The sequence below is a fragment of the Ochotona princeps genome, chromosome 7, assembly GCF_030435755.1.
Source record: "Ochotona princeps isolate mOchPri1 chromosome 7, mOchPri1.hap1, whole genome shotgun sequence".
NCBI lineage: Eukaryota > Metazoa > Chordata > Mammalia > Lagomorpha > Ochotonidae > Ochotona > Ochotona princeps.
In genome coordinates, this window is record NC_080838.1 from 37969334 (window position 1) to 37985850 (window position 16517).

At 33.7% G+C, this 16517-nt stretch overlaps 1 protein-coding gene across 1 annotated transcript in view; it reads right to left on the bottom strand.

Annotated features, from left to right (window-relative positions):
- The window catches only part of NDST4 (N-deacetylase and N-sulfotransferase 4), a 290180-nt gene that overhangs the window by 32282 nt on the left and 241381 nt on the right, over positions 1–16517 (bottom strand). Inside the window, exon 7 of the mRNA XM_004594507.4 lies at positions 1613–1795. Coding sequence (XP_004594564.2) covers positions 1613–1795 — 183 coding nt within the window. The remainder of the gene's footprint in view (positions 1–1612; positions 1796–16517) is intronic.

Below are 16517 nucleotides of genomic sequence, written 5' to 3' on the forward strand. Positions count from 1 at the left end.
TTGGAGTAATCACCTTTCATGAAATACAGTGCTTTCCCATATAGAACTCAATATTCAATTGTGACTTTGTGCTTTATGCTTCTGTTATGTGCAAGTGTGTAATATAGGTGGTCGAATTACTGGGTGGGCAAAATAAGTGGAATCCGCAGTTGGAATAAACACAAATAAGGTAGCATTCATGATTAAGCAGTCAGAATCATGTATGGCTTACTGGAGCAGGCAGTTTTGGAACACATTGCTTTAATTTTTATGAACATTAAGATAACAGATTTTATGTATCTCATAGATGCAATTCTAAAATACACAAACAGCTCATAGTAAATTCCCTATTCTTTTTTCCTTTAGTTTTTCCAATAGCATACTTTCAATTTACTTGTTAATCGTGGGCTAAATGCACCCCTAGCCACAATGTTCAGCAAGTACAAGATGGAAAGTCATTTCTCCTTAAGAATATGGCAAAGGACTATAATCTACAATCATATCATAAGATGTGAATTTCTTTACTGATTTTTGCATTCTATATTAGCGCCCACATCTAACACAAAATATGAATTATTTGTTATTTAGGGAGTGGAGTATTTTACGTAGCATAATGATCTCCAGTTGTGTCAGGATGATGAATAAGGTGGCAATCCTCCACTGGCCTTGGGAATGTGTTGTATCTTACTCTTCTTTGGAAACTCTAGAGCAATTAACCTAGCTTTACACATAGCAGATGCTCAATAATCATGTGCTGACTGCCTTCTGTAATGTAGACAGGATGGCCTGTGCCACAGTTTATGGAATATTGAGAAACAATCTTCTCCAGGAGAGACAGAAGACGGTAAAAAGTATGTTTCACAGTAATTTCTCATTACTCATGATGTTGCCTCTCTACTACTTGCTTAGCAGGGAAGCATCTAATCTGTCCTGTGCAGCTAGTTTATTGATTGTATGGGTCAATGCAATCTGATGCATAAAGAACCAAGAAAGTGGGAGGCAACATTTTCCTGGATAACTGCTAAGAAACAGGGAGGTTGTATTTCACACATCCTAGCAGAATAACCCACACCAATTTATATTATTGGTAATAGAAATCTAAAACCAACAATTATCCTTCACTAGTAATCTAATCATAGCAAAAATATTACATGTACAGAAGTGTGAAAGACTAACTCTAAAGAGAAACTAAATCTATATGAGAACTCATACACTGTTGTACACACATCTGGATATATGAAGATCTTATTTCAAAATATTACAATAGAGTGGCTCTGGATTTCTACCTCATCCGATAGCCAATGCTGAATCATTTTTCTGCTAGGCAATGCTTATATTACATGAAAGTAAACACTATTAGTTTGGAGAAAAAAGACAATGAAACAACATCCTCAATGTAAAAATTTTCAAACCAACCAACGAACCAACTAACAAATCAACCAAACACCTTTCCCTATTTCCATACACTTTCCATTTAAAACAAAAACACTATTAAAGAATAACAATACTAAATGAAAGAGTGATTTGTGTTATATATAAATATGATATATTCAGTAGAGAGTCTGAGACAAATGAGACCCTCAAGACTGCCACTTTATTACCTTCCAACCTAAGAGAGAATGTGAAATGTTACCTGCCAGAGAGGGTCTTTTTGGTCAGGAAAGAGCTCGAAGTACTTGTGAGCCAGTTGCACTGGAGGCAAAGTTTGCAGTTTCAAGTTGGTCCAGCTATGCACAAAGTTGGCCAAGTTCACAAAGGTGTATAACCCTAGGCGGTCATTCCCATAGTTAGACAAGTGGGTCATGAAAATGCTGATCTAAAAATATAAACAGAAATGACCATAAAATATAGACACTTAAGCTCCACATGGCACCTAACTTAAAATTGGACTTTTGTGGAAAACATCTGTATTTTTTGTGGAAAGTTCTCATTTAACTTTTATATCAAATTCAGATTTTGATTAAATTTTGATCTAGTTGGGGAAATTATACATGCAAAAATATAACAAGAAAATCGAACATTCTCTACTACAATAATATTAATCCTCTATCTCATATTATTTCAGACAAGTGTCTTAGAAATTCATTTTACTTCTTACAATATGTACCAGTAGAATATCAATGCAATCTGCATATTGCAATAATTTAAATGTTGACATTGAAATTCCTTCACAGCTATCCACAGCATTACACTCTCTATCAATTATTTCCTTTTTCATATAGAACAATCACTATAACCGTCAAATAGATCTAGTAATTTCCAGACTACCGAAAAATCAGAATTAGATCTGTCCTGAAATGCAACAATTGTTCCAGATGTTTTGTGGAATATATATGCATGCAACTTGAAATGGAGTTAGACTTGAGAAAACTTCTTTCTTTGTGGTCCAACGAAGACTTTTTACTCTAGTGAAGAAATTGTTTAGTTCTCTACAGTAAGTTACTGTAGTAAAGAAACTGTTAAGTTCTATGCTGAAACTTATTACATGTATGACAAAGCTCTTTCACACTTATGAATCCTTTTATTGTTTTTCACACATCAACATTAACTCTTAAAAATACCACAGCACTTTACCTTAGGTCTCATGTAGAATAAAGACTAAAGAAAAGCAGAACATAAATGACTCTTGAAAGAGTAATTTAAAACATGAACATATGTGCAAGCATAAACTATTATCTAATATTGCAGCATGAATTTTAAAATAATGTGCAAAAGGGAAATTCAGTATTTTTGGTCTTAAATGTGTATTTACACAAATGATAAAAGAAAGCCCGAAAAAGATTTTGTATTTGTTCCTCAATTTTACATTATTCTCACAAACAAATAATTTAAAAGTTCATTTTACTTCTCACTGTGTAGGTGTATTAATGTTCCAATGCAATTTAAGTATCATAATAAAGTAATGAAGACTTCATAAACATCTTTAGAAGATCAAGAGTAATGTCTTATAAATTATATTAAGCACATCCACTGTAACTGCATAGAGAACAGCTAAGTGTCTGAGGGTTTGTTTTGTATATGGCTTCTCATCAATGATTTTAAAGGAATTATATTTCTTGATGTAATTTTTTAGACATACATATCTCACACGTGGTATACTTAACACCTACAGCCAAATACATAAATCTCACACACAGTATTTGTCACACCAACACCCAGACATAAGTATATAAACATTCATAACTTTTCTTTTTGCCTTATTTGAAAAAAAAAGAAAGCAAAAACATATTTTTGGTTTAAACCCTGGAAAAACTATATAAGAACTATTTCAACTAAACTTAAAAAAAATTGAAGCGACAAAACTAAATAACTTTGAAAATTTAAAACTTTCAAGACAATGCATTACAGTATTTGAAAAGAGCATTACTGATAGGGTAAAAATTTATTCTTGGATACAAAAATTATTGCTATCATTTTTCATTCATTTTCCCCCTTGGGATATATAGTCAAAGCTTCTTATTCTGAAGGTCAGAAAGGAGAAAGACATTTTAAAGAATAATTTATATGAAGAGTTTTGGATAGAAATATAAATGGAATCCTCTAAATGTTAGTTGGCACAATGCTCTTACTTGAGATTCACACAGAATCATTTTAATATGTGTTCCACTGACTTTTCCATTGACCAATCTCTCATGCTAAGCCCCTTACATTTCAAATAGGAAATACCCTCTTTGCTGGACTTAATGGCAGTGTTCCTAACGCATAACATGGCATCAGTAGTTGATTGTCACACAGTGAAATTGTTGTAATGAGAACTAACTTATAATCACTGCAAAATAATATGCATTTGATCTCAATAAGTATGCATTTATCTTATGTCACTACTGTAATTAAGAAATGAGACAGTGGAAATAGTGTTCCTCAGGATAATTATAGTTTCTCAGGACAGAAATTATTATGAAAAACCAGGCTTCAAGCTGAGTGCCCGGAGAAATACAATAATGCCCTAGAAATCTAGCACCTGCCCTCCAGCGTTGTTATTTTAAGGTAGAATTTTAAGGCATCTATGAGTGCCTAAATAAAAATCTACATTAAAAGTATTATGTTATTTTTATAGCACATGCATATGCACATTATTATTTCATTAGGGTATTATTGTAATGGTGTTGAAAGATTTTGTAGCAGAGATATTTTATGTCCTTTTATCAGAATTTCCTTAGGAGAATGTGCCTTGTTTTATGAAGGAAATATAAAACTTAATGCAGGGCAAGTAGAAAACCTGCTGTTAGAAGAATGGAAAACACGATTCTCAGCTGAGGTGTGCTGCTGCAACCACATTTCTTTTGGTTTGGGAAAAAATGAAACAAAACAAAAATAAAAGCAACAAACAAACAAAACAACAAGCACTCTGATCATGATGGTTGCAATCACCATTATATGGAGCAGCATTTTGCACATGCCTTACTGTTAGAAACAAATTAGTGTTGGTGTATGGTCAACTGACTACACTTTAAGAAAAATAATTCTGCAAGCACAGCTTAACCGTGCAGCACTGGCTTGCTAAAAGCACCTATTATGCAGACAGAGCATTTTAGTCTTAGCATTTCTGGACAAATGACTTGCTTAAAAAAGAAACAAAACTTATTCATGGAGTGTAAGGAGAGTAAAAGGAGTTAAAAATGAATGTGTCATAAGGTCCAAATAAGGGATATCAAAGGTATGCAGGATGAGATAGCAGCAAAATTTTTCTTTTTATAAAATGTGTTTCAGCTATGTTTTCTGTGACAATATATGTTGCATTGATTATCCTCCATTTTGTTTATTCTCATTGGCCTTTTATTATTATCTACTAAGACACTTTTTGGTTACTAGTACTCAGAGTATGATCCTGAGAAACTAGGACCAAGTATGCTATCTGGAGCCAAAATGTGTAGATATGGAACTCATTGCACACAGAAATATTGCAGCTCAGAGATACACACTGATTCAGATAAGTGCAGCTTTATATTTTCCATGACAAAGACAAGTAAGTATATCTTACTAAAGAGATAAGTTTAAGAAGAATATCAAGTGCCTGCATCAATAAGCCAACTGCAACATGCCTTTCAGAGGAATCTCCCCAGTCTGGGTGCTGCTGTTGCTTTTGTGCAACCCAGTCTGGACCATTTTTACTTATCTTTGGTGTATCTACCTCTGCTCCTCCTTCAAGTCTTAAGGTTGTAAATTCATTATAACCATCATATAAAACCTATTTGCTTCTTTTTTTCTGTGAAAAGCAAAAGAAAGTTTATAGGCAGTCCCATTGTCTAATTGTTCATAAGAAACATAACAATAATTAAGACTTCATCAGCAGTTAGAATAGGCATATTCCAAATTTGGGAAGATATGACCTGGAATAAATTCATTTAGTGCAACATCCAGATTTCTAGACAAAAATAGGTGACAAAAATAGTAATATGTAAATCTTGATAATGGAGAGTTTGATAATATAATTTAGCCTCATGGATAATCTAACCGTGGGGAACAGTAGTGTCATAATAACAAATGGGAGAGAATTAAATGTGGACAACTAGCTATCTGCCTCAAGTCTTCAGTTGCATGTTATAGGATTAGTTGCTTTTGATAATATTTTCTTTTGTTTCTCTCATGAGGTTGTTAATTATCAAAGAATTGGAAGACTGGAAAGGAAAAACAAGAAGTGAAGTTAAAATTAGAGGCTTTATCATATAACAAATGAGGCATCGATTTGCTACATGGTGTGAAAATATTTATGCCACTAATAGTGAAATAATTTTTTTGCTCTTCCTAATTTTTTGAGAAACACGATGTCATTGTATGTGGCAATGTATGTCAATAGCCACAATATATCAAACAGTATCTTAGATTGCAATTAAATTTTTAAAAGATTTATTTACTTTTATTAGAAAGTCAGAGATATAGAGGATAGATACAGAAAGAAAGATCTCCCACACACTGGTTCACTTCCCAAGTGGCCACAAGTGCAGGTGTTAAGCCAATCCAAAGCCAGAAGTCAGGAGCTTCTTCTGGGTCTCCGAAGTGGGTGCAGGTCCCCAAGGGATTCAGTCATTCTCTATTTCTTTCCCAGTCCACAGGCTGTGGAGCAGCCTGGGCAGGAACCAACATCCATGTGGGACCCAGGTGTGCAGAGGGAGGACATTAGACACTAGTTTGTGCCCTTAAAATATATTTTCTTACAGCATATATTTAAAAGTACACACTATAGATTTGATTGTTTGACTGTGTTTCTTAAGTGATTTAACAAATCATCTACAGAAGAATTAGATGTGTAGTTTATGTTAAGAAAAGCAGAATAACAACTAATGGAAGAAACAAAAGAGATGTGCATAATGGAGCAGTTAATTAAGCTTCCTGGGACATTGCCATCCCAGGGTGCCAGATCTAGCTCCAAATTTCTGCCAGTGTATCCAGAAGACAATAGATAATGACACAAGGACTTGAGTTCTTGCTGTTTTCATGAGTTATCTGGATGAAACTTTTGCCTGCTCTCTTTGGACTGGCTTTGTCCTGGCTGTTGCACACACATGGGGATGGGAATAGTAAACGGAAAAGTTGTCTCTCCTTTCTTACACTGTTTTTAAAATAAATTTGTAAAAAAAAAATCTTAATTAAAAGCAACAGAAGAACACTATCTTATCTTAAGACAAGTTTGTGGTCATTCTATGATACAATATGTTTTAAGATGAACAACAGACATGAGTATTGTGGCACTAAAGGTCAATATGTAGCCTGCAATACAAGCATCCCATGCGAGTGCTAGTTCAAATCTTGTGTGTTCTGTGTCTGACCCAACTCTCTGCAGATGTCCCTCTGAAGGCAGCAAATGAAAGCAGCAGTTCAAGTATTTGGGGTCCCACTACTCATGAGGGATTCTTGGGTGGTGTTCTGGGCTCCTGGCTTCAGTGTGGTCTATTCTAACCACTGGGATCATTTGGGGAGTTAACCAGGGGATAGAGATTTTTTTCTCTTTCTCTCTTTCCTTTATTCTTTCTCCCCCCACCCGTATTTCTCTCCCTTTGTCTTCTTCTCCCCTCTCTATAACTCTGTCATTCAAATAATACATGAATATTAAAAAAAGGATAGACACTAAATATTAGCGGTCGGTTTCCATTTCTGCTTCTGTGGATCTGACAGCCTGCCTCTTTCACAACAAGTACAGTGTGTTTAAAAATATGTCCATTAGCTTGTTAAATTATTGATTAGGCTTTTAGTTCTCATAAAATGTGAGGATGGTTTGAGTACAAGACAAGAATTTCTGACAGCCCATCAGATATGCTTTAGCATTGTGCTTATAGTTTTCCCTTAAAAGGCAATAATTTGCTTTTGTTTTATTCTGAATATAGGCTGGAACCGCAAAAGAGATATTCAGAGTCAGTCTAAGGTTAAAATGATCAATCTGAGTACCATTTCACATCTTGATTTGAACATGTATAATATATATATTGGTCAATAATTATAGGTAGCACATATTTCTAACTGGGCAAATGCTCACAGCAATGTTCTTAGGCATAAAAACTAAGATAAGTTTCCCTCAAGCTATAGGTTGTGATATTGGAGTGTTTTATTTGCTTATTTATTTAAAATATATGTTTTTGAAAGGCAGAATTACAGGAGACACACACAGAAACAGAAAGGGACAAAGATATCTTCCATCTAATGATTCACCCTCCAAATAGCCACAAAAGCCAGGACTGTGATTGAAGCCAGGAGCCTGCAAGTCCATTCAGATCTCTGAAAGATAGAAGGGGCCAAAAATTGACCAGCTTCTATTCTTTTCCAGGCCCATTTCAAGTGATTTGGATCAAGGGCAGAGCAATGGAATTGAAACCTGTGCTCTACTCTGGCATTGCCATGTTACAGGTAGTGGCTTAACATGTTGTGCAAAAATGCTGCCCCTTGGATATGCTATTAGAGTTACAACATTTGATTTTACCAAATCATAACAAATTATGAATGATAATTAATGTTTGATGTTTTCTTATCACATTGCTTTGATGAATTGCAATGTTAATTGAAATGACTTAAAGAAATGTTTTATTTCTCTTTGGTGCTAAGAGAGTCCCCTATATAATCATTTAGGACACCCAGGCCTATTTCTGAAAGGCTGTGAGGGATTCTAGCAATTCTAGTATTCAAAGGCAGTCAACAAGTGCTTTGTATACATGAAGATTTTAGAGGGTTCATTTCATGTTAAATATTCTTACCACATTAAAAAAAAAAACAAAATTTATAAAGAGTAAGGATGCTCCTTCAATTCTAACAGCATTTTGATAAAAAGCCATCAAAATTCTTATTTTCTACCCCTTATAGTAATGCTATATTATATCTAGCAACACTTCATTACTTTTTGCCTAAAATTTATTTCTTGTAAAATTTCATTTGCATGTTTTAAATTTCTTTGGAAATGACAGAAATAGAATTCAATATTTTGATATCTATCTAAACACACACATGAGTATGCACAGTTAAATATATTTTGCACCAAAAATACTTATCTTTTGATTTCATTTTCTATGAACTCTTGGAAGTGCTCTTGGGTATTTTAGCTAACAACTGACTTGAGACATTTCAGTAAAATGAATATTGATGAGAGGAATGATCATTTCATTTATGAAGATTTTATTTCTCTCACAGCACTAAAAACATTCCAAGATTTGCCTTGATGAAACCTAATAACACATGTCCTACAAAAACAGAACATAGATACAATCTTCTAGTCTCTCTCTCATATATATATATATATATATATATATATACATATATATTATATATGTGTATATATATACATATATTTCTTTTGTTCAGATAGGGCTTTCATGATAGAGTACTGTGAGATTCACTCTTACTTTAAAGAGAAAAGGAAAGACAAGAGTAAAAGGAAGTAGGAAAGAAGGAAGGGAAGGAAAGGGAATGAGAAATATTCTGGGGAAGAGAGAGAGAAAGAGGGAATAGCAAAGGCAAACTCTGAAATGAAACACATTCCACCATGCATAAATCACATGGATGGGAAAAACAGGCTCTTTGAATGCTTAGTGCACATCTTTAAATTTCCCCTCAGAATAAATTCCAGTTATTGATCTTGCTACTCAGGATACTTACCTAAGCAGAAACGCATCTTTCTTTCCACAGGAATTTGGATGTGGTTTCATGTAAGATGTGCATCAACACAAACATTTATAATTAATCACTATTCCTACTTAATGTTTTAACATCTTTTCTGCCTGTTAAAAGGAAGGCTCTTCTGTGGTATATAAAAACTGGATTTTTTATTTAAATTTGAACCAGGTTTAGTGAGTAATGTGATGGTAATTAAAATGTCTAAAAATGAAATAAAATATTGACTGGAATATTTCCAAAGTTTTTAATTATCACATGCCTGAAAACATGGAAGATAGCCTTAGTTTGCTATAATAATTCATACTGTTTTGCTTTTCACATGGTAAGACAGTCCCAATGTGAAATCTAGTGTCTGACTGGCAGGATTTGACAATTGCACTGCATTATTTTTTCCACAGACTTCTTTGAATCTCAGAATTGTCTACAATTAAAGTGAAAATAGCAAGTAGATTTACAGGTTCATCATGACACCTAAAATGAGTTAGAATGTATCAAATCATTGTGTAAAGTGCAAATTACTGAATGAAAGTTACAACTATTATGTACAGTATGTTAAATTGACAATAGGTTAGCTCCCCATTATATGCAGTTTTACTTTTTTGGTTTTTTTTTTATAACCAACGTCAGATTAAGATGTTAAATGGACCAATTTAAAAACAAAATATTTGTATGTTTATTTAAAGTTTTATTGTCCCATATTACTAGTATAGTTGTGATTTATTATAAGATATTATTAAACTCCTCTTGTGCCTAAACTTAACCTAGGTACATATATATTTGAAAAACTATCTAGGAATATCTCTTGAAAGGATAAGGAAGAAGTACATATAATTAAATTAATTAACCTATATTTCAGGAATTTTTGTGAGCAAATCAGTATTCAATTGTTCTGCTGAAGATACTCATCTGTCTTTATCAATCTAAATTTAAATCTGTAAGGCATGACTTTTGGTAATTAATTAGATTCCAGCCAAATTAGGAAATATTTGCTACAAGTGTATTAAAGTGAGAATGCCTGCATTTGATACATAACAGGTAACACTCTTTGTAATATTCATGCTATTTCTTAACAAATGCAAGTTTCGCTCCATTAGAACCATTTCTGATAGCTTCAGTTAAAAATCAATATTGTACCTGTAGGATCTTACTTGGAATTGACATTCTGTATTGTAATTTTGTTCCTGTTTATTTTAAAATGTTCTTCTTGTTTCACTGGAAAAGAAAAGATGCTCATTTTTAAATATTAAACGTGTACAAATTGCTTTGTTACAATAAAACTAAATGTGTACATGAAAAAATCAACATTGTAGATTATTAAAAGAGATTCCTTTGCTTCATTTTTAAAAATACAATGAGCTGGTTTTAGATGCCATCACTGCCGTAAGGTAGCATGATGACCTGATGTATTTCTTGTCTCAACTAATGCAACCAAACAGAACAAACTCTCTAAAAGTCTCCCCAAATCCCTTGACCTTTAGGCACTGCCTGCTTGACACATTATATGTTTATTGTGTAATTAATTATTCAATCCTTCATTCCTACATTAGAATGCAAAATCTTTGGTTACAGGGAATGTGCTGCGGTTTTACATGAGTGTACTCTCAATGCTTAGGAAAATATCTGGTACACAATAGGTGTGCAACAAATATTTGTGCAAAGAACAAGTAAATCTTTGCTGACATACATTCTTGCAAAAGGAAGAATAAATATGGAGTAGCTTAATTGCTTTCCGATTATTCCCTAAATTCTAAAGATGTGAAGGGAAGAATAAACACTCTGTCCTTAAACCTGGCATTTAATAGGGTATGATGAATCACTAAATTGCATTTGTTATTTGTATTTTCCATTTCTCAGATCAGACTCCCTGTGACAAAAGCCCCATTTTGCATCTGATTATTTACCAGTGTCCTAGTTTTCAGTCACAATATTTGGTTAGTGAATTATTAACAAATCAGAACTGTTTTGATTCAAGACCAACCAGAGTGTAAACATTGATATTTCTGAATAGAGAAGTTGGGCAGCAAGTTTATCAAAGCAGCAGTAAATAGGGCAGCTGTTCTAACAGAGAACAGAATGTTTCTGATGTGTTTGAGTGAGCAGGAGCTTTACTTTCCATTTTTCTTGTACATTAATGAAGGTTAAGCTATTAAAAAGCAATACATGGCTAGAACCAGTTGTTACTGCATATATTGTGTTTTGTTTTTTCTTGAGCAAGCAAGTTAGAACTCAGCTTTTCAATGTCACACAGTAATAGCTGCTTTAGAATACCTTGATTTTGAACAAAGAACTGTTGGCTTATGCAATATTAGGAAAATAGAGCTACTTTCTGTCTGAGCTACTTGTCATTATTCTTTTCAAGAAGCTCACATCTCCATTTTTGCCGTGTTGCATTGACACCACATCAGATTCACTAAAGTGGAAATTCATAACCCTAGGAAAAATCAGATGGTTGACCACTGCATACAGAAAACATGCCAGATTGTCATTCTGTGAGATTTGCTGATGCTTTTGGATTTTTACAGTTTGCATTGAGAAATACTTATTTTATTTATTGAGAAATCAATTGACAAATATTCATTAAATGCTTACTAAATTCCTGGGATTTTGCTGGGAATTGAAACCATAAAAATGAATGAATCGTGCATGGCTTTTGCCCAAATGAGTTCAGCTGGGGGTATAGATGAAATAACAGATTAAAATATAATATGAAGTGGAAAACATATGGTATGGATCTAAGACTGGAAGACATTTTATTGTAAAATAAGGGCCCTGCAAATAACATTAAGGACGAGAATGAAAATTTTATGTGGGAGAATGGGCTGGATTTCAGGTGAGTGACATGCGACTTGATGTTTTGGGTTATAGAGAACTGCCTATTGATAGGCAATTGGTGTCAGTACATTTTAGAATTTAAAGTTGTACAACATGATCCTTGCAAGAGGGTAAGATATCAAAATAAAGGAAGAGATAATTTCTCATAAACCTTTTAATTATAAGAGATTTGAACTTAATTCCAAATATGATCATTGATTGAAAGATTTTTTTTTTGTGTGTGTGTGTGTGTGTGTGTGTGAGAGAGAGAGAGAGAGAGAGAGAGAGAGAGAGAGAGAGATGAATATACTTTGAATGTCTGTACTGCATTATGAGGAAGAGGGGAGGCTGAGGCTGGAAGTTATTTGGCCGGAAGGTATAGGCCTGTTGTCTAGAAGTGATGATCACCTCAAACGTATTAATGTGAAAGAAGAAAAATCAATATTATTTTAATAGAACAGGTGAAAGGAATCAAAACTTCTCAAGTATACACCCTTGGCTTTCCCTTCCAAAGCGTTTGGAAGGAAAAGAATTAGGATGTAAATGGATATGTCTAATAAATAGCATGCAAGTTAAAATTACGTGGAAAGATTGTTTTTGAGCATCCCTTTTGATCAAGCTTAGTTTTTTTATGGTCCGATACATGAATTTCCTGAGGGTCAATGTGATGGTGCGGGAAGTACTTTCACTTGAGTTATTTTGTTTAAAGCAGAGACCTCTTCTCAAAAAACAGGGATTCCAAAAAATAAGAGCCTTTAGGGTGTGTGGACTAAAGAAAACATTAAAAGACAGTGAGTATAGTTGTGCTGTGGGATCTAAACGCCACTCTTCATTGCTATGACTCACAAAAAAATAAGTAGTTTTCTGAAAGTGGTATAGCACTTGAATGTCTTCCAAATCAGAAGCACCCTTAACATTTAGCTGTTAACCAATTGATCAGTGGTTTTTAAATATACAACATGTCTAAGGAAAGCATCAACGAGCTGAATATAGGTAAAGAGAAAATCTCCATATAAAATTGAAAGAGAAAAACAAAACAAGTTAAACATTCTAAACTCCATGGAATAATATCAGAAGGTATGCACTTTGAATAATGACAACATAATGGGAGAACGGAGTACAAGGAAATTTAAATTAAAAAATAGCTGAGATAGTCATAAAACCAAAGACAGAAACCATATCCCAGATTCTATGAAGCTCAGAGAATATCTGGCAAGATTAATACCAACAAACAAAATGCATAGAAAACAGACTTGACAGACAAAAGGGAAAATAATCTGGTCTTTAGACACACAGATTTAAAGCTACAGTGGAATTTTCCACCAGAAATCATGAAGGCAAAAAATCAGTGGAATGTCATATTAAATTTCATAAAAAAATTGCCAGTCTAACTTTCTGTTTCCAACAAACTTATCCTTTAAGAGTGAAACAAAAAAACTCTTTCAGGAAAAGAATGGTTGGAATGCTTTGAGAAAGAAGACTTGTCCTGTGTAGAAAGGTTGAAATAACTTTTTTTTTCTTCAGAAAAAAATAGAGTTTAAGGAAGGAAACAAAATAACGGAATAAAGGCTAAATAAAATATTTTATTTCTTTTTTTCTTTTTAAAATCCTTCATTAATAAAAAAGGACACAAATATGATTCATACATAAAATTTTGAGTGCATTCTTTTTCTGTATTTTTCTTTCAACTTTCACAATGATATAATTTGAATTTTTTATAATCAGCATATCCCACTGTGAAACAAGCAATTTGATAAGTAGTAAGCATAAAAATCACGGTTCCTCAACATAAAAGGAATAAAATGAATACTTTTCAAAATGTCAATTTTGCTCATATACATTGCTTGTTGGTACTCTGATATTAGTTAACATAAATTAGGGAAAACATACAAATATTTGTACTTTTAAGGACTAGTTTATTTTTACTAACCACAGTGTTCAGAGGGTTAGTAGTACTAATGCATTGGTGACCATAGCACTGAACAAGTATTGTGACAAAAAGGCATGTCACAGGAAACCGTGGGGAAGACTTCCCTATAATGGCAGGAAAGACCCCTTGATAGGGTTCCTGAACTACCTGAGATACAACTGTTTGACACAGTCCAGGCTATTGAAAACATTTGGGAAACAATTCAGAGAACTGAAGACTGCTCCATCTGCTTCTGGTACTTTCTGTAACTCAGGCTTTAAAATACATCCATACATCTTTTTTAAAAATAGAGTGGATCCTAATATAGTCCCATAGATCATCACATTAATCCTTAGTTTTCTAATGACACCACTTAACACAGATTGTCCAGCTGGTATTGTGATATAGCAGATGAAATATCCTCCTGTGATGTCAATATCCAATATGGATGCTGGTTCATGTCCCAGGTACTCCATTTCTGATCCAGTTCTCTGCTAATGGCCTGGGAAAAAGCAGAGGAAGATACCCTAAACACTTGGGTCCTAACTACTCCTACTAGAGAACCAGCTGAAATTCCTGGTTCCTCGCTTCAGGCTCAGTCCTGGCTGTTGTGGTCCTCCGGGGAGTGACTAAAAGATAGAAGATCGCTCTATATATCTTTTCCTCACCCTGTATAACTCTAACTTCCTAATAAACAACTAAATCCTGAAAAGAAATAGAATGTTGGTATGAATAAAAAGATCCCAATTGTGTGTCTATATGGTAGCTATTGTTGATATAAATACATAGATGAGCTAAAAGTAAAAGGATTGGCAAAAATGTACAGAACTGGAAAACAGACAAGCATGCCATGCTAACACAAATGAAAAGACTGCCAAAATATCTTTGTGAACCTCAGAAGAGCAGAGTTTAGAATAAGAAAGAGTATAATGGTTGTAAAGTACTCAGATTGCTGATGATAACTGACAATATACTTTTTGCACACTCATATATTCACATACACCTCAAGAATACTCACTGAGACAAATGTTCACACCCACACGTACACACGTTTCCTCAATGACCAATTCTAGACTTATGGAGAGAACAGAAGATGTAGTCAGCAAGCAGAAGAGAACATGCTCATTTTCATTTAAAACCACAATTTTTAACTAAAGATCTGTAAAGCTCTTATAACTCAAAGTGGTGAAAATTATAAATTGTGGCAAAAGTTATTCATAGAATGATCTCATCTTAGAAGAAGGCTACAGTTAGCACACAGAGGATTATCATAAAATTATTATGTGATATATTTGGCAGTAACAGTTTCCAAACGGTCCACATATAGAGTACGTTTAACTATTTTCATTGAAACACCTTAACATAGAAAACGTTTCCTGCACTAAGATTTCTGAATCACTAAGTGAATTACTATGCACTTAGGATTTTGACTTAACTTTTTATAACTACTGTTTCCACACTTAAAGTTGCTATGGGGATTTTTTTTAGCCTCTGTTTCCTTTCAATAAAGAAGTCAAGTGAAGGATATGAATAGAACTGATGCTATATGACACACACTAGAGGGAAACTTCTTCAGAAACATTCCAAGGAATCAAATACATATCATAATATTATAACAAAAAAGAACTACGCAGTTAACATAAGTTTAGTCTGGAGTCAAAGCCTTTTGTGTGATAGGCATTTCACAGCTGAGGTATGCTATTTCTGTATAAGACCTAAAACATTTACATTATTTACCATTCCAATTTCATCACTTCCTGCCTCCTCCCCAATTCCTTTTTCTTTTGCTCATCTCTCTCTTACACGTATTTAAATGTGGATTTTGCTGGCCTTTTTTTTTTTTTTGTACTAGCAACATGTTCCTTAATTTCTAAGCTATCAAAATCTGATACGCATGCCAATTGGCTATATTTTTAAATGCATGAATAACACTGTGAACAAAAGCTCTACTGTCAAGTGGCTATTTCCATATCGAAGCAGCATCATCTGTGGTTTTCTGTCTCAGCAGTTCTTTGAGATTCAAGTGTGAAACATGTATCCTAGTCTGACAGTCTACCATTATAGATGATCATCTACTATTATAGGTTAAAAATGTGAACCGTTCACTACTGCTGGATTTCCTAGAACATTTGGACCTGGAAACCAAAACGCCAGCTGCAGTTACATAAAAGGATTTCTGAAACCTAAATTTTGTGTTGACAGAGCACTAATTTTACTAATGACTGTCTCAGAATTCAATGTTTTTCATATTCATGATACTTCTGCTCCAGAAGCAAAGTCATATATATGCTGGAAAGTTGTTCCTGTGCTTTAGTGTGCTTTCGGATATTTTAAGCACTTTTCACCAGACTTAAATATTCTTTTAGTGATATTTCTGCAATGAAAGAATAAAAAGGAAACATATGAATGTGTTTGTGTATCTCATGTATTCCCATAGCACTTTGAACATGAGTAGTGTTCTACTGTTGTTTAATGTTCTTAAATTATTTAATTAATTTCCCATTGGACTGTTAATGCATCTAAAGCAGGGATCAATTTTACAATTATCTTGAACTTTGTATAGTTCCTGGCAAAAGACAGAGGAGGAATCATAAACTCAGAGGCACATAGGAGCAAGTAGGGTAGTTTGGGATTATAGATTAAAGACACACACACAAGATCATGTTCATATTCAACACAAGGATAAGTGGCAGTATCAATGTCGAATTAGTGATTTCACTTT